At 40.1% G+C, this 1,216-nt stretch overlaps 1 protein-coding gene across 1 annotated transcript in view; it reads left to right on the forward strand.

Annotated features, from left to right (window-relative positions):
• LOC138866397 (uncharacterized) overlaps positions 1-1,216 on the forward strand; it is a 25,861-nt gene that overhangs the window by 23,704 nt on the left and 941 nt on the right. Inside the window, exons 5-6 of the mRNA XM_070138932.1 lie at positions 492-568; positions 718-960. Coding sequence (XP_069995033.1) covers positions 492-568; positions 718-960 — 320 coding nt within the window. The remainder of the gene's footprint in view (positions 1-491; positions 569-717; positions 961-1,216) is intronic.

The following is a 1,216-nucleotide window of genomic DNA, read 5'->3' on the forward strand; positions in this document are numbered from 1 at the left end:
CCTTCCAACAGCAACATTATGTATATGACGTACTGCCGTTAAGGTTCTCTTGGGTGGGCGGGGGTAGAATGGCCACCCATCAACCCCTGGGGGCAATGGGGACATGAGTGAGAACGAAGCCAGGGCATGTCAACATGACTCCGTACCGGGGCTACCACACCATCGCTTCACATCACCCTCAGCATACGCAAAAATTATATACCCCTGTATATATGTATGAGATAACGAAATAAATTTGAGGGTATGCGCGTCCAAAGGTATTCGTCGACCAATGTGTATAGATATTTGGTTAATTTAAACATCTCTAAATAAGCGGTATCTTCACGTGCACTGGAATTATGGGACAGTGCTAAGGTAACTATACCGATGCTCATGTTATAGATGAATGTTTAAATCGGCAGGCAATTGGTCTTAGATCCGCTTTGGATGCGCATACCTCTATCAGTGACATGTAAGATACCTAGCTACTAAAAATGTACTCTCTGCAACAGGTGACTTTAATCGAGATGTCTCCCGATGGAAAGGCGAACTTGTCTTCCTCCCGTGTTGATAGAGACAGCATAATAAGGTACTAAACATAAGAGAGAGAAAAGGAAAAGAAATAGGAACGAGAGAAATAATAATATTGAGCGAATGAGATGAAAAAGAGAACATATATAGGTATCAAATATTTGACCGACTGATTTTCATACCGTTTTGTGAACTGGCAATCAACAGATTCCACAAAGTGGGCACATGGTGGACGAACCAAGTTGAAGGAGCAGAGGCCTACATGACCTCGCCACTCTTTCCGGACATCGAGACGCTCTACTCGGACCTCCAAGGACGCGAACTCACCGTCACCGCGAATGATAACTGGCCATTTTTCAAGATCAACAAATATGAAAACGGAACCGTTGTACCAGGCGCTGGGGTGGACCCAACAGTGGTGGACGCTCTCAGCTCAAAGTTTAATTTCACGTATGTTATATTTCTATTCAGACAAATCGTATACATATATTTATATAGACATATGCACACACACACACACGCATATGTATATATATATATATATATATATATATATATATATATATATATATATATATATATATATATATATATATATGTTTATATCTATCTATCAATCTATCTATCTATCTATCTATCTATCTATCTATCTATCTATCTCTCTCTCTCTCTCTCTCTCTCTCTCTCTCTCTCTCTCTCTCTCTCT

This window comes from Penaeus vannamei, chromosome 25, assembly GCF_042767895.1.
Source record: "Penaeus vannamei isolate JL-2024 chromosome 25, ASM4276789v1, whole genome shotgun sequence".
Lineage (NCBI taxonomy): Eukaryota > Metazoa > Arthropoda > Malacostraca > Decapoda > Penaeidae > Penaeus > Penaeus vannamei.